This window comes from Carassius auratus, unplaced genomic scaffold (genome assembly GCF_003368295.1).
Source record: "Carassius auratus strain Wakin unplaced genomic scaffold, ASM336829v1 scaf_tig00000876, whole genome shotgun sequence".
NCBI lineage: Eukaryota > Metazoa > Chordata > Actinopteri > Cypriniformes > Cyprinidae > Carassius > Carassius auratus.
Genome location: NW_020523328.1, coordinates 303,827 through 331,389, shown reverse-complemented (window position 1 = coordinate 331,389; position 27,563 = coordinate 303,827). Strand labels below are relative to the sequence as shown.

Here is a 27,563-nt window from a genome sequence, read left to right as displayed (position 1 = left end):
AATTTAACATCTGTGCTTCAACCTGAATTTTATGAAGCTATAAGAATATTTTTTGTGCTAAAAGAAAACCAAAAAATTACATTATTCAACAAGTTTTTCTGGGCCTTTCTGGAACATGTCTGTTCCACTGCTTTCTATGCAGGGTCAGAAAGCTCTCGGATTTCATCAGAAATATCTAAATTTGTCTTATAAATGTTTTGCAGGTTTGGCACGAGAAGAGGGTGAGTAAGTAATGACAGAATTTAAATTTGGGGGGTTTTATCTCTTTATGTTAAATTCTAATTACATTGTATCTAATTGGTCTTTTGTCAGTTTCCTGCTGATACAACAGTGTGTAAACTGGTAAAGGAGAGACCAGCAGAACCATAGTAAGATTAACTCTTTTTGTAGCAGCCAGATAATATTACATTTTAAATAATTTACATTTACTTAATTTGAAATCATCATAATCAAAAATGTAAAAATCTAGTTGACTGACTGTGACTCTGACCATTCATGAGTTTTCATCCCTGGAAGGAACACAAAAGTGATCAATTAACCCACTGTTAAAACTAAAGCGCAGGTTTGGTACATTATTTGGTGACAGGCTGTGCTGGACCAGAAAAAAAAACCCATTAGCATTTTTATTTCAAATTGATTTCTGTGCAACTTGACATGATCAAGCAAACATTTCCGTTTAGGCATTCATTTATCATGTCCAAATAGCTTTTTAAATACCCTGTGGGTCCTTAAACTCAGTCCAGTTTCAAAAAGCTGTTTCCTCGTGCTGCTCTTCAGCTGTAATGACACTGTGATTTTCCAAAACATTGCGAAGTCTGAGACCGTTCCAGGAAAGACATGAACAAACGTTTAAAAAAACTTTTCAAGATTACTATTTGACATTTAAAATCAGCATTTTATCTTTGAAGGCTTCAATAACAACAAGAAAAATCAGTTTGCGTTGACCTTCAGTAAGCATTAAACATTTCCAAAACCATAATGAAAGGAAAGGTACTTGTCACACGATATATGACTCTTAAAAGTCATCTGGCTTAAGTCAGTCTTCACTCCACGATCTGTGAACAAAAAAGTATGTTTTTATTATTATACTTTTATTATTTCAGTTTATTCACACCTAAAGAGTGAGTTCACCCAAGAATGAACACTCTGTCATTTTTATTTTCATTGTTCCATTTTCTGTGGAATAAAAAAAGAGCATATTTTGAAATGTCTTCGTGTTCTCTCTCTTTCTCCTTTTCCTCAAAATAATGAAAATGGGTCAATGGTGTCCATTGTTGTTTTTGGACCCCTATAAAAATGTATTGTATGGATGAAAAAATAAAAAAGGTAAATGATGACAGAAATCTCATTTTTGGGTGATCGATCTGTTTAAGTATGAGTGTGTGTTACCTTGACGACGTGAGTCTTTTGGGTGCGCACACGCAGCTTGTTGACCTGAGTTTCGGCTATATCTGCCCTCTCCTCGGCTTCATCCAGCTCATGCTGGATCTTCTTGAATCGACACATATTGCAGTTGGCCTGCTCCTCCTGCCATACAAAAGTAAAATACAGATCTCTGAAATCTGTGTGCCTTTAAAGTGGACAGTGCCATAATGTTTAACAGGTCACATGATATATTTTTTTCAAACACCATTTTGTCCCATTGACTGAATTCACAAAGTTGACAGCGTAAATGAACAGGAGGTACGTACTGCATCCTCGGCTTGTCTCTTAAAGCTCTTTACTTTTGCCTGTAGTTTGTCAATCAGGTCTTGCATCCTCAGGAGAGTTTTCCTGTCCTCCTCTGTCTACAGACAGAACAGTCTTTTAAACGCACTGAAGATGACACACACAGTTTTTCACGCTGTTTCACGTGTGTCCTGCGAGTTAATACCTGGTAAGTGAGCTCTTTAATCCTCCTCTCATATTTTCGTAGTCCTTTTTGAAATTCTCCGCTCTTCTTCTGCTCGCACTCCAGCTCTCCTTCTAGCTCTCGCACCTGAGGATGGAAATGTTCCCACAGATGCAGGTTAATCCGTAAAGAGTGTTATATACATGCTCTCACCAAAGCTGGAATAGATGTTTATCTGCTTACCCGAATTTCCAGTTTCTGAATCTGTTTCTTTCCCCCCTTCAGCGCAGTCTGCTCGGCCTCATCCAGACGAATCTGCAGGTCTTTAACCGTCTGCTCCATGTTCCTCTTCATCCTCTCCAGGTGGCTGCTGGTGTCCTGTTCCTTCTTCAGTTCCTCTGCCATCATGGCTGCCTAATGAGGGGGAAATTCAGTTAAATGCTGTACTATCAAACGAGCAAAAATTCTTCTGGAACCAACGCAGATGAAAAAGTGGGCAGGCACTAATGCACACTATTGTTGTTCCAGTAGGATCTCACATCAGTTATGGCCTTCTTCGCCTTCTCTTCAGCATTACGACACTCCTGCAGAGCATCGTCCACCTCGCCAGACAGAGAGGACAGGTCACTCTCTAACTTCTTCTTGTGGTTCAACACTACCGTGTTCTGTAGAGGTCAGTGGATTGACAGGTGAGATTGGCATGTTTAATTATAGCATTAATGATTAATGATAGTCACCACTGATTAGCTACTACTAAAAACGTTTTTGTATTGTGAAAAGCGCTGTAGAAATAAACGTGAGTTAAACTGATTGAGACTTGCCTGAGCGTGCAGCAGGTTCACTCTCTCAGTGGACTCCAGAAGCTCGTGCTCAGCGACTCTACGCATGCGGTCGGTTTGCTCCACCACTCCACGCAGCTCCTCCAACTCTGCTGTTAGCAGGGTGTTTCTTCTTTCTGTGAGCGTCATCTGCTCCTTCAGGTCCTCACACTGATGTATAGACTCATCTAACTCTAACTGCAGGTCCTGAGAAGACAAACCAATTGCACTCGATAAAAGAGCACTAACATGCTTAATTGAAATTATTATTTCTATAACGATTTCATTGTGAGTGAAGCAAATCAATAGGCATGAATTGATATTAAGATATTGGTAGATACAGATAAGCTGGTAATTGTTTTCATATTAAGTGTATGTTTAAAATGTAAAATTCAATGAAATGAGCATGGACAATGAAATATTCAATATCAATGGATAATGATTATTGCAAAAACCACTATATTATGCATCCCTAAAGATTATCTCCAGTGTCAGTTTAAGGTTGAGTTCTTCCATATAGCTGATGATCTTTTTAACCTGCATATTGATGCAACCAGTCCTTCTGTCTCACCTTGATTTGAAGCTGTAGGTTGCGCACCATTTTCTGAGACTCCACAGCTTGTCTGTTTGCATGGTTCAGATGGATCTCCATCTCATTCATGTCTCCCTCCATCTTTTTCTTGACCCTGACAGCTTCATTACGTGCCCTGATCTCTGCATCCAGTGTGGTCTGCATGGTGTCCAGAGTCCGCTGATGGTTTCGACTGCATTGATAAATAGTTTCATGTGACTTAATTATATGCTGGAATTCTAATAGTATGTTTTCTTGTCTTTTTCCCTTACCGGAGATTGTCAATCTCTTCATCTTTCTCTGCAAGTTTCTTTTCAACTTCAGTTCTAGTCTGGCTGAGCTCCAGCTGGATGCGTATGGTCTTGCTTTCTTCATGCTCCAGTGTGCCCTAAATCAGAATTAGATGCACATTAGCTTTTTAGCAAAGTATATAATTCTTAATGTCCGCAGGTGAGCATCGACTGGTATTTCAGCTCATATTCATCACCTCTGCCTCCTCCAGTGCTGCTTGGATGCCGCTCTTCTCGTGGTCCAGCACCTTCTTCATCTGTTCAAGCTCATGGATGGTCTTGTTGCCATGACTAATCTGATCAGTCAAGTCAATAATTTCCTCTGCAAAACAAACATACTGGTTGGGCTCATTTTGAAAATCATTCTTGTCCAAAATCGAATCTTTGTATTTCACAGATACGCCCTTTACTGGAGTATATGAACAGTCTTTGTACCCTGCAGGTTCTTGTTCTCCCGTTTGATTGTCTCCAGCTGGTCTAGGGCTTCTTCATAGGAGTTTTTGAGCTTGAAGAGCTCTGTGCTCAGACTACGGGACTCTTTCTGAGTGCTTTCCAGCTCAGCCTGGGTCTCCTCAAACTTCTGCCTCCATTCACACAGGACCTGGACATAGTAATAAGAATATGTGTTAGTAGAAAATAGATATGAACAATGCCTGGTTAAATCAGGTCATCCTGACCTTATCAAAATTGCGCTGCTTTTTGTCCAATGCAACGGCCACAGCATTAGAGCGTTCCAAATCAACCATCAAGTCCTCGATCTCAGTCTGCAGGCGGTGCTTGGTCTTCTCCAGCGAGGCACATTTGGCATTGGAGGCTTCCACTGCCTCCTCAGAACTTTGGAGCCTTGCAACCAGCTTCTTCCTGAAGCAAGACAAATCGGTTTTATGAAATAAATCAGCAATTCACTGACACAAAGCTCCACCGACTGAGAGCACAGTGATCTCTTACTTGGCGTCCTCTAGTTCATCTGTCCTCTGAATGGCATCAGTCTCATACTTTGTCCTCCACTGTGCGATCTCGGCGTTGGCTTTAGACAGAGCACGCTGCAGCTCAGATTTGGCCTCCTGCTCCTCCTCAAACTGCTCTCTCAGAAGCTCACAATCATGCCTGGATGACTGTACCGCATGAGCTAAACTGCTCTTTGCCTGGTACATAAACACAAACCCAGTATGATTTGAAATATGATACACTTGAGATGAATATACTGAATATATAAACACTATTGTTTAAAAGTTTGGGGTCAGCAAGATTTGTAATAATCCTTAAGTCTCTTATGCTCACTAAAGCTGCATTTATTTGATCAAAGATACAATAATACAGTAATATTTTAAAATAATATTACAATCAAAAATATATTTTAAATTGTTACTATAATTATTCCTTAAATGCTAAAACTGAATTTTCTGCATCCATAATTTAGGTAATGATGCTTCAGAAATCAGTCTTTAGTGTCACTTTTAATCAGTTTAGTCTGTCCTATTAGAATCAAAGTATTCATTTCTTACCCTCCATCTTGCAGATCCCAAACATTTCATCAGTAGTGTACAAAAATACATCAACTTCTAAAGGCTTTTTCCCCAATGCTTTTTTTGTCCGTCACAATATTGTTATGTTTCCTGTCTTTCCTCAGCAAACATGAAATAATTTCAGTTAGAAACGTGCACAAGTGCATCCAGTGTAGTAAAAGTCTGTCTCACTTTGCATTCCTCTTCTAGCTGTTTCTTCAGCTCTTCCATGCTCTGGCTGAGAGCACTCTTTGTCCGCTGCAGTTGCATAACCAAACCCTCTCTCTCTTCCAGTCTGCGACTGACCTCAGCTGTTAACACAAGACCAAAAAGAGAACACAAAGTCTTTAGCAAGTGCCAGTGGATTTTTTTTCTTACATTATTTGAACTCAGTTTTGCCACTTGTTTCTATAAAAAAAAGTTTATCTTATTTTCTATTGGAGATTCTATATATTTCTAGCTCCTGATCTTTATTCTCTTTGACAGTGCAGGGCACTGACCGCTCTCTGTCTGGGCCCGTGCTTTTTGAGAGGTGACATCCATCAGCTGTCTCTGGAGTTCCTCCACCTTGGTTTTAGACTCATTCAGCTGGTCTTCATACATCCTGCACATTTTCTCTGTGGTGGCCTGCAAACAACAGTCTTTCTGTTAACTCTCTCATTTGGCATATAACAACCCAGTTCATGTTTTTAACATGAGGTTCATGGATGATAAGACAGTGGCATTACGAGTCTGTCTCAGAAACCAGGTAAAGCACATTGAGATGTCTCACTTTGGCTCTGGAGAGATGTTCAAGGTTAGATGCCAGATCTTCAGACTCCATTCTGATTTCTGCCTTTTCCTTCTCCAGCTTCTGCTTGACCCTCTGTAGGTTGTCCAGCTGCTCCCCTAACTCAGCCACAGTGTCCGCGTGCTTTCTCCTCAACATGGCCATAGTAGTTTCGTGATGCAGTGAGGCTTCTTCCAGATCTCTCCGCATTTTTAAGAAGTCCGCCTCCCGCTTCTTGTTCATCTCGATCTGGGCAGCGGTAGCACCCCCTGCTTCCTCCAGACGTTCACTTAACTCCTCCAGTTCTCTTGATACATCAGCACGCTGCTTGTCCGACTTTAATCGAGCTGCTCTTTCAGCCTCAAGTTCCTCCTCAAGCTCTTCTATTCGTGTCTGTAAAGAGTTTACCACAATACTTTTATAGTAATAACTCAGTATGCAAATGCGTGATTTTTGGTCATTAGCCAGATAATTACCTGTAATTCTTTAATTTTTTTCTGCAGTTGCATAACCAAGGCTTGCTCCTCTTCAATCTTTGCACCTATGTGAACCATTTCAAGGTCTTTCCTTCAGAAAAGACCATATACAGACTTCATTAGAGCTCATTTGATCAAACAGCACAGCACAGTGCTTCCATTTGCAACATTAAGACTGCATAATGTCTGTAAAATCTCACTTCTTCAGTCTTTCCTCTAGCTGCTGTTTGCTGTTCTCTAAATCCATGGAGGACTCGATGGAAATCTTTAGATCTCCCTCAAGCTTCCGCTTCACTCGCTCCAGATCCATCCGCACTTTCTTCTCTTGCTCCAAAGATCCCTCTAACTGTTGCAGTTGGGAAAATAATAATAAACATTGAGTTGTGTCTAATCTAATAAGCATTTCATTTGCAATTGTAAATCTGCCCTGTGATAAGGGAGTTACTGATTGTTATGGACTCTTAAAGGGTTAGTTCACCCAAAAATGAAAATAAACCTGTGTTTTACTCACCCTCAAGCCATCCTAGGTGTATATGACTTTCTTCTGTTTATTACGTTTGAAACATGGATATTGTTCTTACAAAAATGCATGGAATGGCTTACAGGGGGCCTGTATTCATGTCCTGGAGCCATGTGAGGCACGTTTTATTATGGATGCGCATATTTATTATTGGACTGTTAAAGAGAAAACCCCACCCACTGCAACAGTGGTTCCCAAACCTGTCCTGGAGTACCCCCAACACTGCAGGGTTGAATCAGATGTGTTTAATTAGGGAGACAAAGAAAATGTGCAGTGTTGGGGGTACTCCAGGACAGGTTTGGGAACCACTGCACTGCAATAATGACGCTTGGAAAAGCCAGGACAATTTTTTATATTAGATTGGATTAGATTTGTCTGAAAGCAGAAAGTAATATACACCTAGGATGGCTCGAGGGTGAGTAAAACACAGGCTTATTTTAAGTCTGTCTCGTAGGGTTTAACTGAGACCACTTCATACTCACATCATCCACCTGCTGCTCAAGTTTGATCTTGGCCTTGGACAGCATGTTCACTTTGTTTTCCTCATTCTGCAGGTCTTCCAGAGCCTGCTGATGAGCATCCTGCAGTGCTTTCTTCTCTTTTGTCAGCCTGAGGATGGTTTCATCCAGTACAGCCATTTCCTCCAACAAGTTTTTCACCTTAGATAAGTAAAAAGAAGGTTCTTGTTTTAAACAGTTCATTAAAGCATCAAATGCAGACTACATTTCGCCATCCTTGAGCGTGTCAGTTACCTTGTTCTCAGTGGCATGTTTTTCCTTCTCTACCTTGGCCAAAGTAATCTCTAGGTCATCCAGGTCTTTCTTCAGTTCAATACACTCATCCTCAAGTTTGCGTTTCTTGGCCAAAATGGTGGCATTAACCTCCTCTTCGTCTTCAAGCCTCTCCATCAGCTCCTTGATTTTCCCCTCCATCTGGATCTTAGACTTGATTAGCAGGTTACAGCGGTCCTCAGCATCGGCCAGGTTATCCTGCTCCTAGGGTCAGAATGCATGATGCATCAAGATATGATCACAAAGACATCATCATGTTAGAAACTATGTGATTCTGATTTGTAACTTGTTGCAGTGCTGTGAATCAACTCTGACACTAACCGCTTGAAGCTGTAGGGAGAGGTCATTTTTCTCTTGCACCAAGGAGACCTGTCTCTCCTCAAACTCCTTCCTCTTCACCTCAGACCTCTCGAGAGTCTCTTTTAGCTTCTGGAACTCCTCCTTCAGTGTCGCCAGCTCCTTCTCTGTAGCTGCGCTCCTCAGCAGGGGTTTGATCTTGAAGAACAGACACATCCACGGCCAGTTCTTGACGGCATGAAAAGCACGGATGTTCCACTGAATGACCATCAGAGCTTCCCTGAGAGAAGATAATGAGACGGTGGATTAATTACAAATGTTGGTTTCAAAACCAACCAAGAAACTCTTAAAAATATCTTGTGGTGGAACCACCTTATAATATAATAGCATTTTCTTTACATCTAAGTGCATGGAGTGTATTTTAATCATTGTTTTGCAAAAAAGTTAAAAAAATATATATTTTTTTAATAAAATTCTCATCATTTTAAAATTAATTTTTATTATTCATTTTTTTTTCCTTCTGACATCAAGACAGTTGTAATGCTCTTATATTTCGACTTATCATCAAATATCAAAATGAATTTCATTTCTTCAAATATGCATCATAGAAGCAGTGTATTAAAGTCACAAAACAGTTTTAAATGAATAGATCTAGAACAAAATGTGAATCATGTCATTGACCCTGGTGCTTGTATTAACAGAGATCTAGGAAGTATCACATAGAACATCAGATGAATACATTGTACATTTCAACAAAAGATATTATTACAAGCCTAATTGAGGAGTATCAAGATAAAGCCTTTTGTACTTTCTCTAAACTCTTTCAAACTTTGCTCTTTTGTCCTAGAATAAAAGAAGCCCCGTGTATTTTGTAGCCTGCACCTCACACTCCCCGCCCCTTGTTGTTCTAAATTAGCTCAGTATGTCTAGCACCAAATAGGGCCAGGCTGCCACACGCCATTGTTTCGTGTGTTCTATATCAGTAATCCCACCGTGATACTGAACATGCCTAAAGAGTAAATCAATTCCGCATTGCTGAAGCGGCGACACAATCAGGGACAGTCAAAGGTCAGGTAGAAGTTGTTGATTATCTAAAGCTGAACCCATTAATACCCTGTCACCTGGGATGGCATTTCAGCCATTTTCAGCCTGCTTCCAGACATATCCTTTCTGGACAAAAGAGGGTTATTTATAAAAAAGACAGGAGGTGTGACTCTGCTAAGAAACCATGAACAACTGGTATGTGCAGTGTTTGCGGGATACATGACCTACCTCCACACCTGCTTTTGTAAATGCCATTTGGGGTGGAGGGGGTTTAACTGGCTTTTTCTGTAGCGACCGCTCACACACGTACAAAACATACAGACACACGCCGGACACACGCCACGACATAGTCTGCATGCACTTTGGACATTCCTCCCATAGATTTGCAGGCTCACAGGCCTGTGCACACTCTCAGCAGTTTTTCACAGTGCTTATAACGGGCTCAAGTAAGCGAGAGCTGCAAACTGACACTTTCTTTAGTAAGTGAGTAAAAGCAACTATTTGCATTTAGACACTTTCTAACTATTGTCATGATTTGGACCTCCAAACGGCACATACTTCTCTTTCATCATCCTCCTGCGCTCCATCCGCATGAGTTTGCCCCTGCAGAAGGCCTGCAGCAAGGTGAGGATCTCAGACAGACGTTCGTCCCTCATGTCCTCCAGCTGGCCTAGAAGTCCCGCCTTAAAGAAAACCTGAAGAGCACAGATTCACAGGTCAGTGTAGCCTAGGATGAGATTCATAAGAGAACTGAAAATACTGAGTTGGAAAAGAGTGAGAGAGAACGAAATAATCAACCTTGCTGTGGCCAAACTTGTACTGCGTGTGGTCGATATCCAGAGACCCAAGCAACTTTTCTACAGCTTTCCTGCTGTCCACATATGTGTCCTCTGGGATGGCCAAAGGGTTCAGGATACGGTAACTGGTAAATCATGAAGGTTTAATCTCATCTTTATTCATCTTAATTATAGGGTTAAGTGCCAATCAGAATTGACTTTTAAATTCCTATTTTTTCATTAAGCTAGTAAACAAGATACAGAGCTGCAAGTTGAGTTTGAAAAGTAGTAGAATCAAAGACTATAGATACTGTATATAAAGAAGATTCACTCCTATTACTTCTGAATGGGAGAAACTGCAATGCGCAATATGGTGGAATAGTTCCACCTTCTGAATAAAACAGCCAATGGCTGAGTGTTAAGTCATTGCTCTGATTCTCATAAAAACCAGAGACTCACATTTATGGTCTAGATGGGAAAATTTGTAAGGAAACAACATTTATGGGGTAGTTCGTTGAAATTGAAATTGATTTGAAATAAGTCATCAAATTGTGAGTTCAGCAAGCGGTTTTTGAGATTTCAGGATTGCCCCATTCATTTACATAGGACTTGGTCTTGGATGCCCAAAAATAGCTGCCTGGAGGTGTTGCAAATATGGCCGCCGAGTGAACAGATTTTCTTTAAAGGGACTTGGGTAGCATCAAAGATAGATGGGTTAAATTCTATTCATGTCATTCCAGCATTTTCTAGTTCCATGTGTGCTGATGTAATTACAGTTTTGACCCATAAAGAAAAAACGAACCGCTGTTTGAAATCTGCATAGAGAATGCGGTTGGGAAATCCCTTCCTGCAAATGCGGATCCCTTCCAGGACTCCATTGCAGCGAAGCTGGTGCAGAACCAAAAATGGCTCCATCATCCCTATCAGATACAAGAACAAAAACTGAAGACTGATGTGTATACGAACGGTTTATGGAGATCTTGTTCTACAACAAATGCATTCATCCTCTGTACTGTGACTTTTTTGTACCTGGGTTCTTTGTCTCATTGGGGATAATGCATCGTACAAAATGAGGCTGAGTGCTTCTCAAATTAGTCATCAACTTGTTCAAATTCTCCTAGAAAGATAGAGAAGGAAAGATCATTCAACACCCAGTCCATAATGCAACATGCTCAGTGTACTGTTTCTACACCGGTGATGTTAACTACTCAGATCTTACCTGCATCTTTCAATCTGTAGCTGGTGAAAGCTGAGCCAGCACAGACTTAAAGTGATGTTCATGGGTCAGATTACCTAAACATCACTGCAAGTCTTAACTGGCTCACTCTCCCAAGACATTTCCAATATCTATATAGTTTGAACATTTGCAGATATTTCAAGAAGTGAAAAGTGGCTTTTCTGGTGCATTTAGATATCATTTGACCCACCTTATGCAGCTGGGACACTGTTTGAAATGATGCCCCTTTCCTCCTCTTCTCTTTGCTCCCTGGCTTTGCTTCTGTACTTGTAAGTATACATGTTAAACACCTCAGTACAATCACGTCCATTGGAATTAACTCTTGAATATCGGTTGTTATAATATGCACCTGAATCCAAGCTGATGAAGTTCTCGAAGAGGGTTGCCATTAACTTGTTTGACGTCCTTTGGAAGATTCCCACCACTGTTTCATTCAGAGGATCTCTGTTTTTGTCGAGCCATCCACTGATGTTATATGGCACCTGACAACATACATGTGCATGTGAATTAATATAACATTTTAAGTGAATTATAGTGATCAAGTTTTGAGTTACCACCATTTTGTCAGTGACCAAGGCACTTAACCTCAGCATGGTCCACACTATCACTGTTACTTAAATGGTGCCATTCTATGGCGGCAATGCATACTTTAAATTGCTTAACAAATTCCACTGGCTCCAGTTATGTAGCTTATAAAGACTCTTAGCTTATAAGACTAAAGACTGTTGTATGCAGTGGTAAAAATAGCCTTGAAATATGTGTGTAAATATGAAGTTATTTCCACTCACCACTCCGGCGTAGTGCACCAGTTCAAAGTGAGTCTCATATTTGCGTTTTTTGTCTGGCCTTGGTTTCAGGAAGTTGGGAGACTTGCCAAGGTGATTATCATAGAGTTTAGCTTTGAAGCTGCTCTCTGTGGCTTTAGGAAACATGCACTCCTCCTCCAGAATAGACAGTATACCCATTGGCTGCAAACAATGCACGAGTGGTGTAACAGATAGAGTAGCTCAGTGTAATTATCTTACACAGACATACACATTCTTTCACGGGATTATATATAAATCTATGTCAACCTTCTCAATGAGATCAATGCAGGCCTGCAGGTCTAATCCGAAGTCTATGAAAGTCCACTCTATGCCTTCGGTCTTGTACTCCTCCTGCTCTAGGATGAACATGTGATGGTTGAAAAACTGCTGCAGTTTCTCATTGGTGAAGTTGATGCACATTTGCTCAAAGTTGTTGAACTGTTCAGGAAAAAAAGAAGAGAAAGACTTTAAGGTACAGTGCGGACTGAATAATAAATAGGGTTTGGTTATATAAGAGTCACTTTCTTTTAGCTATTCCTCTAATTTATACAGGAAACATTATGACTTGGTACATTGCACAGATAAAATTAATAACAGGGCCCAAACTATGTACTTCAGTTGCAATAATAACTTCTTGTTGATTCATTTGGTAAATGAATAGTGAGTTCATGAGTGTTTTGAATGATTCATTACAAGGTCTGACTCAAGTCATTTGGCTGTTAATTGGACTACGTTGTTTGCAATGCATATTTTTGCGTCACTAGCAAGAACCAGTTTATAAAAAGTAATTTTTTTTTGAATCACTGAAAGGTGGTGTAGAAGACATTGTCATTTGGTAAAAATCTAGTTTTCTGTCTTTAAGATCCACATGTGACGTGCAGAGAGTGGTAAGCAGTTGGATTGCAGTAATCAGCTGACTTACTTCAAAGATCTCAAAGCCTGCTATGTCCAGCACTCCTATGAAGAACTGACGAGGAAGAGCCGTGTACAGGGTTTTATTGATTCTGCTCACCAGCCATTTAAACATGCGGTCATATGTGGCTTTGGCTAAAGCACCAACAGCATAGGTCACCTGTTATGACACAAAAGCCCAAATACTCTCAATGCAAGACGAAATTACACAGCAGGCGAAGCCAATTCTTCATTACTCGGACCAAACTGACCTGTTCAACTGTCTGTCCTCTGACAATGTACTCATTGCCCACTTTCACTCTGGGGTGAAGCAGTCCCTTTATGAGGTCAGCTGAACTGATCCCCATGAGATAGGAGGCTTTGTCTGCACCTGGTTAAAAAAAATACAACGCTTAGCCAAATCAAGACACTAAACCGAAAACACTGACATTGCTTACGATTGCTCTTACTTTCAGTGCCGTCCGCCTCTGCTTGCTCCTCTCTCTGCCGCACTTTGAACTTCATGTTACCGAAGTGCATGATAGCACCAACTATCTTGTAACAGCCATACTTCTCCTCAGGGGTGAACCCAAGGGTGTCCATTGCATGCTATAGAGGCGAGTGGTTATTCAGTGTTTAATGTGGAATAATTAGTATCAAAGAATCTCTTTACAAGCAGTACTTACATCAGTCGCGAGCAGCTCGTCTCCATCATCCAGGTGGTCCACAGTTGTAACTCCCTGCGAGCAGAAGTGGTAGTCAAAGGGATTTGATGACACCAGCAGCATGTCTGTGATGGAAGATGGAAGAAGTTTGGTTTTTAAGTCACACAGTGCACTGTGGAATGTAATATTGCAGGCATGCAGATATCTATACTTGGTATAAACTTCAGCTTAAATAGTAGTCATGCTTTAGGGGATTCCTCTGAATACCTTGGAGTTCTGGTTTCCTGTGTGAGAGGATCTGGTAGTAGATGTGGTAGCTTCGCTCTCCGGCTTGCTGAAAAATCACTCTGGATTTCTCCAGAAGGTCTAAATGAAAGAGAATGTGAAACAGAACAGGGTTTGAAGGAAACATGGTATATTTAATCTATTAAAACAGGAATATTTTTTTAGCTCCGCTTACAGATGTCAATGTCAGAAGATGCTAGTTTCCCTGTTGGACCAAAATGGATTCGTATGAATTTGCCCTGTGTTAAAGAGAGCGATGGAAGTGAGACGGAGAACAATACTGAAAGAAAATGAGATGCTGTGCTCCTCTTATGATGTTCACTCACAAAGCGGGATGAGTTGTCATTCCTCAGGGTTTTTGCATTGCCGAACGCTTCCATAGCTGGGTTTGCCTCAATGATCTGATCCTCTAATGTACCCTATTTATGTTGGAAACCGAAAAATTGTGAGTTTTGAATCCAACACCAAAATTATATCTACGAGTAGGACAGAGCAATCAAATGGAAATGAAAATGAAATATTATCCGTCATGATTGAGGGGAAAATAGATGAAGTCTGGGTTTTTTTTTTTCAAAAAGGCAAAGAATGAAAAAGGAGTTTAAAATGTTAAAAGCAAGAGACAAAAAGGAGAGACATTGCGAAAAGGGAAAAGGGCAATGTAAAGAGTGGTATAAAAAGGGTTTATAAAAACATACTGGAACGGGAATACAAAACTAGGGTATCAAAACTTTGAGGGTCACTCTTTATCGGTTAAAAGGATGTCTGTCAGTCCAAAAGGAATAAATAAACATTCAGACATTATTAAAAATCGCCAAAAACAGGATGTAGAGGAGCAAAAATAAAACTCGAAGGGAAACAAAAACAAAGGAAAAGGATGGGTGATGACAAAAAGACAGAAGTGAAGTTTCTGCCCTTACTCCTTTTTTGCCCCCTGCATCGCCAAGAGCAGCTATAATGGCAAAATACTGAATTACACGTTTCGTGTTGACTGTTTTGCCAGCACCGGATTCTCCACTAGGCATGGACAAAATTTATGTGAAATATACAAGAAACAATATTAAATTCAAGATGTGAAGATTAAAGAAGAAAAAAAGAAAACTTTTCAAAATGATAAAAACCCATTTTTTTTATACCGCTTCATGATTAAATAATGAACAAAAAGGATTTCAGATCTTTTGGACCTAATAGTTGTCGAATAGAGATGTATTAGGGTAATGGAGGGTCACTTACGTGATAAGCATTGACTGGTTTTCACGATCTACAGGGGAAAAAAAACAGCTCAGATCACTTAAATGTGCGTTAAAAAACGAAGGCCATTAAATTGAACAATTATGTTTTGATCTACAGTATTCTGAATCAAAATACATAAAAGGTATAAGACATGGAAATTGAGATCAAAAGTGAAATGTGTTTCATAACATACTTTTTAACATGTCATTGTAGGCATTGTCTGCTATGGCATAGATGTGAGGGGGAACATCTGTCCGACGCTTTCCCTTATATGCTGCAACCACTTCAGGAGAATAGACGGGAAGCCATTTATACGGGTTAACTGTCACACAAAACAGCCCTGAATATGTCTGCGGACAGACAGAAGCACACGCATTAAGACTGAGACAGACCCGAAATGATCCAAAAGTCTCAAGTTATTCTTAAACCTCTTTTAGTTACAGACAGCTGTTTAGCAGTAAATGATAATGCGGTGTCTCACGTAGATCATCCAGAAACTGTAGCGACGGCTGAGGTTGAAAAGAACAGAGGCCTCGTTGAGGTGCGTAAGCATGGCCATGTCTTCAATCATGTCAAACTTCGGGGGATTCATCTGCTGAATGTCTTCCTCTTTCACCGTTAACATCTGTCAGTATTAGATTAAAGAATTTAATCAACACCTTGTGATATGTTTTTGATTTCCATATTAGATCAAGCATAGTTACTTCAATTAAAAAAAAATTTCCTCACTTAAGTCTGCTGAACTTCACTTTGAGTTGCTAAATACGATATAATACACAGCATTGTTTTGATGTACACTGCAATAAAAAAAAAAAATCTGTATATTTTTTTCTATTGTAAAAATACCTTTAAAGATACCTAGATTTGTCTTTGTTTGTTGCATGAAAAAATATATGATTAGATTTTTGCTTAAATAAGATATAAGAATAAATAGTTGCCATGAGTTAAAAAAGATTCAAGATTTTCCTCTTAAATCTAGACAAACAGTGATTAAGAATATTATCTTTTATATATATATATATATATATATATATATATATATATATATATATATATATATAAGCATTGTCACAGAAAAGAAAAAGAGCAACTATCTTCACTGACCATTCCATCTTTGGTCTCCACCATGACTTTATCTCCATCTGTATCTTTGATCTCCACCTCAATGTAGGCTTCTTTCTCATCTGGAATCCAAACACGTTTCTTCCCTGCACACAGAAGTACAGTATATGTTTCTTCAGAAATTAACTGTCAGGTAACTAAAAACATTACATACCATGGTAAATTTCCTCTTATGCTTGCTAAATCAATTAAAAATACTACTATTACTATTATTGTTGTTGTTGTTTTTAGGCTGTGTAGAATATGATATAGATGTATTTTGCATTGCTTTGCATGTAGCTGATGTTGCAAAATATCTTGGAATTGTCAGTATTCTGGTGTTTACATGCATAATACATGCTAATTTCAATGTGTAGCTAACCCATTCATCCAGAATAGGATATTATTTCAAAATCAATTATTTAAATATTTTGATAGGCTCTATATTGCACCAATAATGTGTGACAGTACCATCAAATGCATGCGACTGAGCAGCGAGTTGTTCCAGGTTGGTTTTACGCAGAAATGTGGCCGCATCTCCAAAATCCCTCAATTCCATAAAGCGGGACATGATTAACGCTTCTGGTCCCGGACCTGCGCTCAAACACCTGTAACGTCGTAGAAACTTTGTTAGAAGAAAGGTTTCTCCACTTTGTTGTGTTTTTCATAGGCATGTGCAGAAAAAAAAACTCTAATCCAAAATCTTGGTAAGTAGGCCTATTTGTGTAAAAAAAAAATATAGAGAGACTTCTTCAAATTACACGTTTCGTCGCATGCAAAGCACGACGCCCTGTCCAAACAGCGCTGTGGAAACACGTGCATTTGAATACTAACCTCAGTAATGTCTAAACGGGTTGGCCTCGAAAGAAGTGGCCCGGTCCTCTTTTATTGTTTGCCTCAAGGTCAGAGTTGGAGAGATATGTCAGATATCCCCATGTGTCCGTGTGGGGTCAGCTGCTCATTGGCTGCGCGTCCGTGCGGTCCAACCCCGCGCGTTCACAAAAGGCAAACAGGTTTGAGGAACCGTAATGTAAGGGGTTATTTTTAAAACGACATTGTTGTTGGTTGTGATTTATACACTGTTGTCAAGAGGTTAAATACGTGACCTCTCTATCTCTATAAGTGATGTTATAATTGGCAAAAAAAAGTGATTACAATAAAAATGCAAATCTCTTTGGAGGGGTCAGGCCCTAATTACGACTTGGACCCCTGTAGGACAGTAAAAGATTGGCGAGGGGAAGAAGGTTATTTTGTGCAACGGCGTTTTCCAGACGATATTTCTGTTACAACAGTAGTTAAATTATCGCTAAATTGCCGCGCAAGAAAAGACGCGTTTACTTCTGGTAAAGAAAGTAACAGTATGAACCTAACACGAGGGCAATGTATTTATATTTGTAGTTTTATTAGCATTATAAAACAGTTTTGTAGCATAATAGCAATGTAGCATAATACATATAAGTTGCATATCAAATTGTTTATCTATCTATCTATCTATCTATCTATCTATCTATCTATATATATATATATATATATATATATATATATATATATATATATATATATATATATATATATAGATAGATATATATATAGATAGATATAGATATAGATATTTATACTTATAAAATTATTACTTGCTAAATGTACACATAAACTGCAAACCATACAACATGGGCCAATTAGTTCAAAGAACTATCAAGGGATTTTTAAGAGTTGGCTTAAACTGTTATGACAGGATGAAATATGGTATTGGGAAGGGATGAAATCTGTGCTTATAATGGAAGGGCTCCTATTACTAATTTCTGAGATAAGGATTTAACTTCTTATCTAGGAAACTTGGTGCAGTCCATTTCTGTGTGTGTGTTAGAAGGGTATCTGTCTTTGCCTTATTTGACAGACTTGTTGAAAGACTAGTGTTATGTTCAATATAACACACAAGATATGCATGATGTTCATACTCGGTTACTGATACAATCAGATCCTCCTCAGCAAATAGGCGCCTCAGAAGCTGTCGACCTTGAGGGGTAAAGCTGAGATAAGTGTCCTCTAGCAGAGTCCAGAGCACACTATGTAGTCCGAAAATAGAAGAGAATACAACTCCTGTTCGCAATAGCCGGCATTCCGTGCAGAGATAGCCGAGCTGTCTGGCATGGGTTTGTGGTTAAAGAGGCGGTGCTCTGTTTTGTTTCCCTTAGAAATTACTGAGAGTGATCTGCCAGTGGTCAAGCACTGAAAGAGCGTCCACACTATCTCAACCATATAAATACTGTCGGGTACACAGATGCCACCATTTAGGTTTGGTATATTTCATACTTTATGATTTTTCATAAGTGCACAGTAATATTTATTTTTTTACTATTTTTAATTATTATATTTATCTTTTTTTGTTTGTTTTTATTGATGGCAGGGGTGATGTTATTAATTTGGCTACTTCACACAGCAATTTCAACTATTATTAGCTCTAACTATACAGAAGTTACTTAAGGGTGAAATATGTTTTTGTAGGAAAATAAAACTATTCAATGATGTAATTTATAATTTAATCAAAGCTTGCACCAAAACAATGTGGGCTTCAGACCGATTTATATGTATCCCACAATCATTCATACTTAGATAAATAGAAAATAGTACAAGGATTTGAATCTGTAAATAATTTTGTAATCTTTACTTGTTTGGAAAAAACTATTTAATAGAAGGAATATGACTTTTCAATGCTACACAGGACAGACAGAACTGTTAAAGATAAACTGATTCATTATGACTCAAAATTTCCAATGGTACATAGGACCGAGAGAACAGTTTAAGATGAAATGATTAATTTGAACGAATTAGACTTTACAATGGTACGTAGTACAGAGAAAATAAATTTAAGGTGAACCAGTTTTTCAGACTTTCAGACCAGACTTTCCAACACTACAAAGGACAGGGATGTGATTAAGATGAACTGATTTATTAGAATGAATCCGGCTTTCTAAACATCAGAGGGACAGGAACGTTAAGGTGTACATGTTTGATTATTTCCTCAGTTCAGTGTTTAAAAACTGTGATTTACCTTATAGATAGTTTCTCTCCAACATTCTCCAATTCATTACAACGTCATTTGCCATAAAAGAGTGTCTGACTTGGCACACCTAAACAAAGCTTCCAGGAACCAGGGTTTGAAGTTCGACACATGGTGAGCAGTTGTTACAGATTATCAGCTCTCATCCAGTGGCACAAAACTCGAACACAGAGACTGAAAGGTCAGAGGTGGAGGAGGGTGGTCGCATTCTGTATACCCACACCCAATGGGGGTAAGAAAAATACACATAAACTGCCTCTTAATAAATGTTTTCCTCGTGCCAGTCAAAACATACAGTATCTCCTGGTCTTCTAAATCCTATGTGGGATCTATCCACCAGGCGCAGACATGTGAACCAGATCCCAGCTGAGCAGCGTTCTACTCCCCACAGTTCAGGATTCTGCATTCATTTTTTCCCACTGATCTGCCTCTGACAGTGGCGTAAGACCCTGGCACTCAGCAACCCCCCTGCACCTGTGTGTGTGATTGAGAGCGAGTATGAAGAAAAGGAGAGTTTGGGAGAGCCTAGATGTCCTAATCTCAGGAGAACCAGCCAACACTTCCCCACAAATCAGCAATAATGTAAGCTAATCAGTCTTTTAGCAAGTGGCTCATTGGATGAAGACAACCAGTGCTATTCTCCCCCATCTGGCTCCGACACACGGCCCGTCTGCATTGTGTTAGTTCTCCATTGCTACGCCATCAGTCTCACACACACTCAAACACATAACCTAGATATGAGCACCCACAGCTGTCTGCTTATTTTAGGATGGATTTTGACAGCACTATATCTTTCCCACTAAGATCCCCCATAACAATCCCTGACGCCTTCACCAGAACAATGGCCAGCAGCTCACATAAACCTTTTAAACTTAGAAAGCGCTGAGGCTCTAGAATAGCGCAGCCATTCTGGCGCAATCCCCTGCCACACGGTAAGCCCAGAGAGGACGGACAGAGTTAACAAGGCGTTGAGTCAACATTGACTTCAACAATCCTAGATTCCTGATTCCAGTCTGCGGATGCTCAAAGTTTCAGTTACATTGTATAAAATGGATAGATTCGGCTCTGAAATGTGATTGGATGAACCGTGTTTAAAGCCATTGTGAAGCATGCATATACACACACCTGTGGCTGCAAATCAGCACAAAGTTGCTTTGTTGCTTGACCAACAGCCTAATGAATTATTAACTGGTGGAAATTCAATCTTTCAATTCAAAATTCAAAATTCAATTCAATCTACTAACAATAATTAAAATTGATATTAATTAAAATATTTAATTTAAAATAATTTAATTGATTAATTACATTTTTTCATTAAAGTTCTTCAATTCATAATATAAAAATTTATTAATGAAAATTCCACAATTTAATTTAATATAATTTAATATAATTTAATATAATTTAATATAATTTAATATAATTTTATATAATTTAAAATAATTTAATTTAATTTAATCTAATTTAATTTAATTTAATTTAAGGCCCCCCAAAATATCATGTTTAATCCCTGTAATGATTACTGATATACATTTAAAGTGATTGAAATGAGCAAAACAAGAGCTGTGATGAATGTGACCATGTGCTCACTTTATCTCTCCATCTGTCTCATTGTCTCTTAACGTTCCCAGTATAGTCTTACACTAACATCATTACTATTTAAATAGTACATATAACCTGCAATTAAAATTCTCAGCCCCACTTATGTACACCTGCACATCTCTACATTCATTTACTGTCTCCTACCAATGGCTTGACAGATTGGAATGGGAAGTGAATATGAGTTAATTCAGTCAGTCTCCCATAGATATTGCTATGTGAAACATCTCTTAACAATTCAAAGGCCCAGGGATTGATGGAAACATCCACACGGCTGACTCAGAAAACCCACATTAGCCGTATCAAACACTGCAACAACTGTTGAAAAGTGCACACACACACACACACACACACACAATAGCACCATATTTACCGCATTTCACAGTTCATCCTTTAGCTTGTATTGAATCTGTAGCTGTGTTTGCTGCAGTCTATTTACCATTGTACTACACAAGTGCTTACTAATGCTGAATAAATGCAGCTATTTTCTGATATTTTAGTTGTTTAAAAATGTTTACATGTGTAAACTTTATTATATTTTCCTATATTATTTTTTAGGGCATCATGATAGCGTGTTCTGTGCCCAACTCGCACAAGAGTTGAGAAGACAAATGATATTTGTTGGAAAAGAAGAAGGGAGTGGTTGTGAAACAGAATATTTCCTCCAGTCATCACCTTGCAATGCACAAGGTCAGAGAGACGGTAGGAACATCAGGGTTTAACTTGTAAAGCTCCTATAAGGCTGCTGAAGAATCCTGTCAAGTGTTGTATGGCATGGAAGCAGTGTAGTCTTACACTCTTGAGATGTCTGACGCACATTCCCTCAGGGCTGCTACTACAACACTCAGATATTTAGTAGTTTGTTTATGAAATAAATTACTGAAGCTTTCTTGAGGTTAAAACTTTTAAACTTGGATGGATACACAAATACTAGTCTATGAACAGTAACACCCTACAGTAATCATTTTATGTTTAACTACAAGGATTTACAATATAGGATATGTACAAGCATTTCAATGTAAATGAAATAAAAATAAAGTTTTTTAAAGTAAGTTTAAAGTAATTTTTGTTGTCGTGGTTCTCACAGTAATTTTAAAATGGTATGTCTGACACTTGCAATGTTATTTGAGGGCCATAGCAGTTTCACTGGTTCTTTGCAAACTAATTGGGCAACATGAAACTAGAGTCGGTGCATGCGTGAGGAATTAACAGTGATGACCGAGGAATCGGCTTTGCTTTTGAAGCCACACTGCATTTAGATAGAAGAGGTTATTTCTAGTGCTATGCACAGGTGGCATAGATTTGGAGGGACATAAAAGAGAAGGGGAAGCACTGTATTTATATCCACTTTGTCTTTCTCCTCTGGCTTCTTTCAACAGGAACACTTTCTCGGTTCCTTTCTTTCTTTCTTTTGAGTGAATCTTAACATGTTAAGGTGCACAATTTAGTTGCTACTGCCATCTATAGGACAACAGACGGACGCTGTCTGAAAAGTTAAGTAATAGAAAAAGTAATAGAAAGTTAAAGTAATAGAAACTGCGTAATGAATTATTAATGTGCGTAACGTTTAAATATATGCAGTATTGATATAAACTATAGGACTTTAAGTATTAACAATAAACATGTGTTTAAGCCTATCGTTCTCATTAGTTATATATGGCTACATAAAGTAACATTATTGCTTCCAACCTCAAAATATAATTGCCATGCCATGGGTAAAACACTATGGTTAAACAATTATTGTTACCAATTCTCCAAAATACTTCAATATACTTTCAATAGGTTTCAGGATTTGTATTTATTTTAATTTTAATAGTTTTATTTGGCAGATGTGGTAAATACAGAGTTTGCACAGTTTTGTTTTGTTAACTATCGAGTTTATATGGTGTATTGTGGTAGTTATATATATATATATATATATATATATATATATATATATATATATATATATATATATAGTATATATATATATATATAAATAAATAAAGTTATGGAAAAAAGTGTGAACGTGCATTCGCAATGGACTATTATTTTGAAATGGTGAACGTCAGGTTATTATAGTGGCATGTTATTGCTTGTAGTAGCAACACAGAAACACACACACAATAGTGCCTTGTGTCATTCCTTACGCGTTATTAAATATACAACTGTGGTTCATTCGTTTGTTTATCGCTCGTGCAGGAATGGCGGAACAGATCACGAGAGAAGATGCGTTGACACGGGAGGGCCACAGACACGCGTGTCACATTATGTTGTACGGAGACTCTAGTGCCAAACTCTTCGGGAAAATCCCAATCAAACATATAGTACTGGTAAGGAAGAGTGCATTCACTGCGACATGAATATTTTTTTACCTTTATGTGAAGAGTGTGACTGACAGGTGCAGGAAGTTAAAAATAATATGTAAATGAACGCCCTGAACCTGAATTCAGATTACTGTCATTTAGATGCAGATGCGTTTTGATGGCTTGCTCGGTTTCCCAGGGGGGTGAGTTCCACTTTATGCAACAGAAGGAAAAAAAAATCGTAAATTTTGAATGAATTTTTAAGTTGTTTACAAATGAACCCGCATTATTCATGAAGGCTGTGTTTTATTTTATCAGATTGGTGAACCCGTCTGAGGAGACGCTGGAGGCGGGGCTTATCAGAGAGCTCCACGAGGAAGTGGGCGTGGCTGTGCCTGTGGGCGTGGACAATCACGTGTCCTCTTGCCTTTCTCCATCCTGTCCTCGGCTCATCACACACTTCTACATCAAGAAGATGGCAGAGCCAGAGCTGAAAGAGCTAGAGAGAGCAGCTGTAGCTACAGCCACAGACCATGGTTTAGAGGTTAAAACTCTGTCTATTATTTCACGTGTGTGCAAAAGTGCTTTCAAAATCTTATTATGCAATCTGTCTCCAGGTGTTAGGTATGGTCAGAGTGCCGCTCTACTTTCTCAAGAATGGAGGTGGTCTCCCTTATTTCCTGTCCCACTCGTTCATCAGTAACTCTCGGGCCCAGCTGCTCTCTGCCCTGCAGAGCTGCGGGCTGTTGTCCCAGGGGGAGCTGGAGAAGGCTGTGAGACAGGCTCAGCAGATGAGACGCACACACAGTGGTGATCCACACTGACATCAGTTTACACAGCGGTGTCTTTTCACCCCTGGGCCACAGCTACATCATTAGCCCAACCCCCCATTGCCTGTAGAAACTCCCTCTTGTCCTCACCCTACCCTCCGTTCCTGATTCATCCATATACAGCATGTACTATCTGTAGATATCCTGTGTCACAGAGGTTCAAAGCTGTTTAAAATGCCTTAACTGTTAATCAAAATTGTACTAACAAAGTGAGACTACATTCACTTAAGGGGAAATGTTATTATTTGGAAGTATCTTTATGTCCATATTTGGACATACCCTGGGATGTTGCAATAATTATACCTCATAACAATTAAATTTGTTGTTAATATGAACCCATATAATTTGCATATGCAAATGCATAATATATTATATTATTTATGAAGAGTAAGAATCCAATATGCCATACTTTTTGTCGAATTTATCAGATCTGTTTATGAGAGTTAGTTATTTGCAAGAGAAATTGGGCGTGCTGGTTTGACTAGTAAACAGAAGACCGCATATAAGACTTCGGTTTCGGAGGTTTTTCGCAAACTTGTATCAAAGCTAAGGTTTTAATCACAGCACACTTGCAGTACTTAAAAATGACCACAGAGTTGCGCTGCCAGACTTCCCCTTATTATCAGCTTTATAATTTTAAAGTTACAGTGTGTAATTTCAGAGTCACTTGTTTCAATTGTAATAATATTTAACGGAATTGTTTTTCTAATCTGCCATTGGTTAGCAAACAGACAGTCCCGTCATAAACTCATGGCATTGGTTGCACCAGTGTTGCAGATCTAGGAATTCACCGCTAGCATGATGGGCTTTAATAAAAATTGTCTGTCTGTACAGTAGAAATGCAATTAAAGAAAAATCCGTTTTCACAAAAGCCCTGAAGGCGACAAAAAATGGGAATTTCTTGGTGCAAGTTACACAGAAAACAATTGTTCATATACTACAGACACTGTAACATTACAAATTGTCAAACTTACCCTTTAACAATTTTATTTATTCTAAGTATTTACTATGTTATATATATCTATATAAAAGTAAAGGGTCTAAATGTTTAAGATCAGTCTCTTATTGAAAATGTTTCTAGTTTGCTTTGTTCCCATTCAATCTGTACTTTTTATTACAAACTATATTAAGTATTGTAGTGAACTAAAAATAATCCTAGTATTTGCTTTGTTCCTCTTTTGCTTTAATGGCAGCAGCACTCAAATTTCATGAACTCTACAGGTATGTGTGAAACCTGAACATCGTGTTCTCTAGCATGATTTGAAAATAATCTAAAGAGCATTTTGAGATTCAGTTGAAGCAAAATATCTGTTCAAAAAGTCACTTGATTCAATGCCAACAATTTCCTTAAACATTAATTAAAATATTTCCCATTTATTAACTTTTCTGGTTTAATATTTTTTAAATAAACGTCCTTTTTATGATTGATTCTGAATCTCAGCATCGACTGTGGTTTCAGAGATTTGAACCCCACTTTGTGATCTATGCACACGTGTCTATGTGGTCTGTTTATGTCGTTGCTACATTCTGCAGTCCATCAGCATCTCTGAACAGCAGCTTTGATGATGTGTTCATCAGACCACAGCAGGTGAAATCAGCTTTGTAATCACCACTCAGCATTCGTTTGCATCGCTGCATGTGCAGTTTTGAGTGTGTGAGCCTATGAGTACGCATATGAAGCCATAGACATGAAGTAGGTCAAAGCTGTGAGGACTGACTGACCAAGTGGAAACTGAACTGTCCTTAGGGAGGACGGGCCGGGGTAGTAAGGCTTGATGCAGGAAGAGGAGCAAGTGTAGAACCAATGGTATCAGAGGCAGCAATAACAAACTGCTTACATGTTTGCTACATGCTGGGCCATATAAATCGCTTCTCGTATTGCACAAATCTGACAACCTGCTATAATGTTTCCAAGTCACATCATGGCTTCCCCCCAGCCACCCACACAGTGGAGTCGCCTTTCCAAGCACTCATGGGTGGGGTGATGCTTCCCGTAGACCATTCATTTGCCACAAGGGAACTGGAGCATGTGCAACAATCCTTATCACAGCTTTTATATCCATGATTTTGTAAGTCTTTACTGACCAACTACACACATATAGTTTATGTTCACTGGATGCATATACGGTTTTATTATATGTGCACTCTGTTTAATAGTGCTGCCGCTGCACTGGATTTCTCTTTAGGGATCAATAATCATCACTCTTTTTATATGTGGTGAGATTGGGCGGCACTGCAGCTGTAGATGTTTTGTTCAGCTGTGTGTGCTTCTGTCTGGTTTCATATGTAAATATATATTGTGTGTGTGTGTGTTTTATATTATAGGATTTAAGAGGCTTAATTTCTCTTTATTTGTCACATCCTGAGGATTTTATAGTAAGAGAAAGAGAGAACACAGGCTTAACACGAGAGAGGAAGGAAACAAGCACAGGAAAGATGGGGGAGGTGAAGGGTTTGAAATTCTCTGTGCACCTTACAAAACTCAAGATAGGCATCTTACTGTACAGTTGGCCAGAAATATTGAATTATTCATATTTAACCACAAAATGTAAACCATTACATTGCTACATTTACAGGTACATCTCAATAAATCAGAGTGTGGTGGAAAAGTTAATTTATTGCAGTAATTCAACTCAAATTGTGAAACTTGTGTACCGGTAATTAAATTCAATGCACACAGACTAAAGTAGTTTAAGTCTTTGGTTCTTTTAATTGTGATGATTTTTGCTTACATTTAACAAAGACCCAACTATTCACAATCTCAACAAATTAGAATATGGTGACATGCCAATCAACCCAAACACCTGCAAAGGTTTCCTGAGCCTTCAAAATGGTCTCTCAGTTTGGTTCACTAGGCTACACAATCATGAGGAAGACTGCTGATCTGACAGTTGTGCAGAAGAAAATCATTGACACCCTTCACAAGGAGGGTAAGCCACAAACATTCATTGCCAAAGAAGCTGAATGTTCACAGAGTGCTGTATCCAAGCATGTTAACAGAAAGTTGAGTGGAAGGAAAAAGTGTGGAAGAAAAAATGCACAACTAACCGAGAGAACTGTAGCCTTATGATGATTGTCAAGCAAAATTGATTCAAGAGTTTGAGTGAACTTCACAAAGAATGAACTGAGGCTGGGGTCAAGACATCAAGAGCCATCACACACAGAGGTGTCAAGCAATTTGCTGAACCACAGACAACGTCAGAGGCATCGTACCTGAGTTAAGAAGAAGAAGAACTGGACTGTTGCCCCGTGGTCCAATGTCATTTTTTCAGATGAGAGCAAGTTTTGTATATCATTTGGAAACCAAGGTCCTAGTGTTTGGAGGAATGGTGGAGAAGCTCATAGCCCAAGTTGCTTGAAGTCCAATGTTAAGTTTCCACAGTTTGTGATGATTTGGGGTGCAATGTCATCTGCTGGTGTTGGTCCATTGTGTTTTTTGAAAACCAAAGTCACTGCACCAGTTTACCAATAAATTTTGGAGCACTTTATGCTTCTTTCTGCTGACCAGCTTTTTGAAGATGCTGATTTCATTTTCCAGCAGGATTTGGCACCTGCCCACACTGCCAAAAGCACCAAAAGTTGGTTAAATGACCATGGTGTTGGTGTGCTTAACTGCCAGCAAACTCACTAGACCTGAAGCCCAGAGAGAAACTATCAGATGAGCTGAAGGCCACTGTCAAAGAAACCTGGGCTTCCTTACCACCTCAGTGCCACAAACTGATCACCTTAATGCCACACTGAATTGAGGCAGTAATTAATGTAATTAATAACCTTATTTTGTATTTTCAGAAGAAAGCAAGCCATACTGGTTTACAGCAACAGCAGGGTGAGTAATTAATGATAGAATTTTTGGACAAACTATGCCATTAAGGTCTTCTCATTTACTAA

The 27,563-nt window shown here is 38.9% G+C and overlaps 2 protein-coding genes across 7 annotated transcripts; one reads left to right on the top strand and one right to left on the bottom strand.

Moving 5' to 3' along the window:
• Positions 1-593: 593 nt before the first annotated feature.
• On the bottom strand, positions 594-16,825 carry LOC113069116 (myosin-7-like). Of its 5 annotated transcripts, XM_026242098.1 has the most exons (43): positions 16,738-16,825; positions 16,375-16,511; positions 15,907-16,010; positions 15,284-15,427; positions 14,996-15,152; positions 14,803-14,830; positions 14,490-14,586; positions 13,899-13,991; positions 13,748-13,811; positions 13,555-13,653; positions 13,309-13,412; positions 13,093-13,231; positions 12,895-13,013; positions 12,654-12,803; positions 11,999-12,169; positions 11,714-11,893; positions 11,275-11,407; positions 11,116-11,186; positions 10,718-10,805; positions 10,491-10,608; positions 9,711-9,834; positions 9,471-9,607; positions 7,893-8,148; positions 7,533-7,775; positions 7,263-7,439; positions 6,461-6,606; positions 6,261-6,351; positions 5,788-6,177; positions 5,516-5,642; positions 5,208-5,326; positions 4,459-4,655; positions 4,188-4,371; positions 3,946-4,111; positions 3,708-3,832; positions 3,493-3,608; positions 3,221-3,413; positions 2,653-2,856; positions 2,371-2,496; positions 2,075-2,245; positions 1,874-1,978; positions 1,692-1,787; positions 1,390-1,527; positions 594-1,055 (listed from the first exon to the last, which is right to left on the bottom strand). In XM_026242098.1, exons 2-43 carry the CDS (start codon positions 16,472-16,474, stop codon positions 1,044-1,046), a joined length of 5,802 nt encoding a protein of 1,933 aa, XP_026097883.1. In that variant the 5' UTR covers positions 16,475-16,511; positions 16,738-16,825; the 3' UTR covers positions 594-1,043. The 5 variants fall into 5 exon arrangements, with proteins under 5 accessions (XP_026097883.1, XP_026097884.1, XP_026097885.1 ...); XM_026242099.1 differs by lacking the exon at positions 16,738-16,825 and having other exon boundaries at positions 16,375-16,665; XM_026242100.1 differs by lacking the exons at positions 16,375-16,511; positions 16,738-16,825 and adding an exon at positions 15,532-15,599 and having other exon boundaries at positions 15,907-15,982.
• LOC113069121 (U8 snoRNA-decapping enzyme) lies at positions 9,534-26,276 on the top strand. 2 transcript variants are annotated; one of them, XM_026242110.1, is made up of 5 exons: positions 9,534-9,628; positions 22,742-22,872; positions 23,008-23,048; positions 23,164-23,389; positions 23,463-26,276. In XM_026242110.1, exons 2-5 carry the CDS (start codon positions 22,744-22,746, stop codon positions 23,667-23,669), a joined length of 603 nt encoding a protein of 200 aa, XP_026097895.1. In that variant the 5' UTR covers positions 9,534-9,628; positions 22,742-22,743; the 3' UTR covers positions 23,670-26,276. The 2 variants fall into 2 exon arrangements, with proteins under 2 accessions (XP_026097895.1, XP_026097894.1); XM_026242109.1 differs by lacking the exon at positions 9,534-9,628 and having other exon boundaries at positions 22,618-22,872.
• The last annotated feature ends 1,287 nt before the right edge of the window (positions 26,277-27,563 follow it).

Excerpts from the sequence above, each read along its gene's own strand:
- LOC113069116 (XM_026242098.1), bottom strand. The coding sequence starts at position 16,474 with ATGTCCCGCTTTATGGAATTGAGGGATTTTGGAGATGCGGCCACATTT. Across the intron at positions 13,232-13,308 it reads ACGAGCTGCTCGCGACTGAT|CATGCAATGGACACCCTTGG; the intron begins GTAAGTACTGCT and ends TCGCCTCTATAG. Across the intron at positions 4,112-4,187 it reads AGCAGCGCAATTTTGATAAG|GTCCTGTGTGAATGGAGGCA; the intron begins GTCAGGATGACC and ends TACTATGTCCAG.
- LOC113069121 (XM_026242110.1), top strand. The coding sequence starts at position 22,744 with ATGGCGGAACAGATCACGAGAGAAGATGCGTTGACACGGGAGGGCCAC. Across the intron at positions 22,873-23,007 it reads CAATCAAACATATAGTACTG|ATGCAGATGCGTTTTGATGG; the intron begins GTAAGGAAGAGT and ends ACTGTCATTTAG. Across the intron at positions 23,390-23,462 it reads CCACAGACCATGGTTTAGAG|GTGTTAGGTATGGTCAGAGT; the intron begins GTTAAAACTCTG and ends ATCTGTCTCCAG.